Genomic DNA, 2090 nt, shown 5'->3' on the forward strand with positions numbered 1-2090 from the left:
AGAATGATGAGGGCAATGAATGTACAAATGTGCTTTACACAATTGATGTATGTATGGATTGTGATAAGAGTTGTATGAGCCCCTAATAAAATGATTTTTTAAAAATTATCTTTGGTGCTACTCTTTACTAACCAAAGAAACACCAGGAGGTTTTTGGTGTCTTTTTAGAAGTTGTTTTGCTAACGGTAGTATCAGAGTATCCATGGGGGAAAATCAAGACTCACTCTTTAAAGCACTGCTGTTCACTTCCACTTTCTTGCCTATCACCACCCAGAACAAGTTGATATTTAATTGATCCAGAACCCTGGGTTGTTTACACACACACACACACACAAAAAGCGAGAGGGAGAGAAGAACAAGCTTTAGAGAACAAGCCCCTTTTCACGTCGGTGTTCTGTAAGAAAGGTTGCCAAGCTGTTATTGTAAATCTGGAAAGCCTCTCATATAGTGGTGTCTATGCATATTAGAGAGTATAATCCAACCCAGATCTAGCCCACTGCCTTTAATTTCATTCTGACTCATAGGGACCCTCTATGACAGAAAAACTGCTACTAGGCATCTCAGAGACTATAAATCTTTAGTTGAGAAGACAGTCTCATCATTATCCCTTAGAGCGACTGGTAGGTTTGAACCGTTGACCTTCTAGTTGGCAGCCTAGTGCTTTACCTGTGCCACTTTGCTCCATCCTAGCTATATTAGGAGATATTTTCCAATTCTTAAAGAAGATGGCTCTGTTATATCAAAGAACCACAGTATGCTTTGGGGTCACTTGTTAGTCTGAACAAAACTAAATAGTTTAAATAGACTATTCCAAGTGATGTGGTTCCCCATGGAAGTGCTAGTCCAAGAAATGGAGCCTGAAGAGAATTAACTGGCAGATTCAAAATTATGTCCACCCCTCTTTTGTGGCTTGTACGCTTTCAGTGCTAATTAAGAGAATACATTTCCCCGAGGTCATTCTCCTTATGGTCTAGCTGAAGTGAGTTATACTGCAGCCCTTCCCACACCTCCTGCCCCGCTTTATTCAGATGGAGGACTTCATTGCTGTGGGTCTGTGAGGTTTTCAGTTATGTGCACTAAGCATCTCACTGCCCTGACTCAGGTATGAGTGCATTAATCAAACCTTGTTTTCAAAGCTGATGCAAATTTCTGCTGTCTCTCTATTTAGGTCATCAACGGGTGTCTGTCACTAGCCTGCTTGTTTGCCATGGCTTGTTAATGATTGGCACCAATCTGGGCATCGTTGTAGCCTTGCCAGTTCCTCGCCTGCAGGGAATCCCCAAAGTAACTGGTGAGTAAGCTCACTCAAGTACGTTTGTCTTTGTGTACTGCTGTGCCTCCACTTCAGCAAGTACTGTCTGTACAGCTTATTAAGCATATCTGGTAATGTACTACTTTAACATCCTGGAAATTGTTTAAAGAGTTCAAATTATTTTTGTTTTTAGAGTATGAGTTACTTAATTGTGTTGGGTTAATAGGTTAATGTTGGACTTGTGGGCTTGGGTAGCATTGGGTTGGGATGTTTTCATGATGCACACTTTCTTTACATAAAACTCTCTTATACGTGAGTTGCTGTGGATTTGTTTCTCTAAAGTACCTAGACTAACACATTATGGTATCTTGGGAGTGGGGTACTGGAGAAACAAATCTTAAGATAGAGAGTAGATGTTTGTTTGACCTCTCCCTCCTGGAAGTTTTCCATCTTTGTCTAGCCAGAGGTCAGATAAAGCCACACTATTTACTTGGTTGCTTTTCTGGGGAAAATATGGGAAGTAGGAAGATAGAATGTTTGTAAGTCCACTTGCTTCAGTCATTAAAATTTGATCTTTAAGTGGGTTTAGGCCATATCTGTAAAAAAAGCTTTGGAAATATATGTCCCACCCAGTGCTTTGGAATACTAAGGAACCAGTAGTCTTTGTCAGTAGCTGGAAAAAATCTGGATCCATGAATAAAACTCCTCTCTGGGACTGAAGGTTAAAGGGAGCCTGTGAGAAGGCTGAAATGCTTGGTAGGTGACCACCTGGATCTACCTGTTGAGTGAAAGTGAGAGAAATGCAGCAATAAAGAAACAGGTTGAGTTTGGCCACTGA

General features: G+C 40.8%; 1 protein-coding gene across 7 annotated transcripts in view; it reads left to right on the plus strand.

Annotated features, from left to right (window-relative positions):
• Nucleotides 1-2090, plus strand: part of ARHGEF10 (Rho guanine nucleotide exchange factor 10) — a 231747-nt gene that overhangs the window by 221652 nt on the left and 8005 nt on the right. For all 7 annotated transcript variants that reach the window (XM_004707747.2, XM_045286716.1, XM_045286714.1 and 4 more), the window contains one exon: nt 1169-1291. In XM_004707747.2, coding sequence (XP_004707804.2) covers nt 1169-1291 — 123 coding nt within the window. The remainder of the gene's footprint in view (nt 1-1168; nt 1292-2090) is intronic.

This window comes from Echinops telfairi, unplaced genomic scaffold (genome assembly GCF_000313985.2).
Source record: "Echinops telfairi isolate 266 unplaced genomic scaffold, ASM31398v2 ScPeMD7_9;HRSCAF=40, whole genome shotgun sequence".
Taxonomy (NCBI): Eukaryota; Metazoa; Chordata; class Mammalia; order Afrosoricida; family Tenrecidae; genus Echinops; species Echinops telfairi.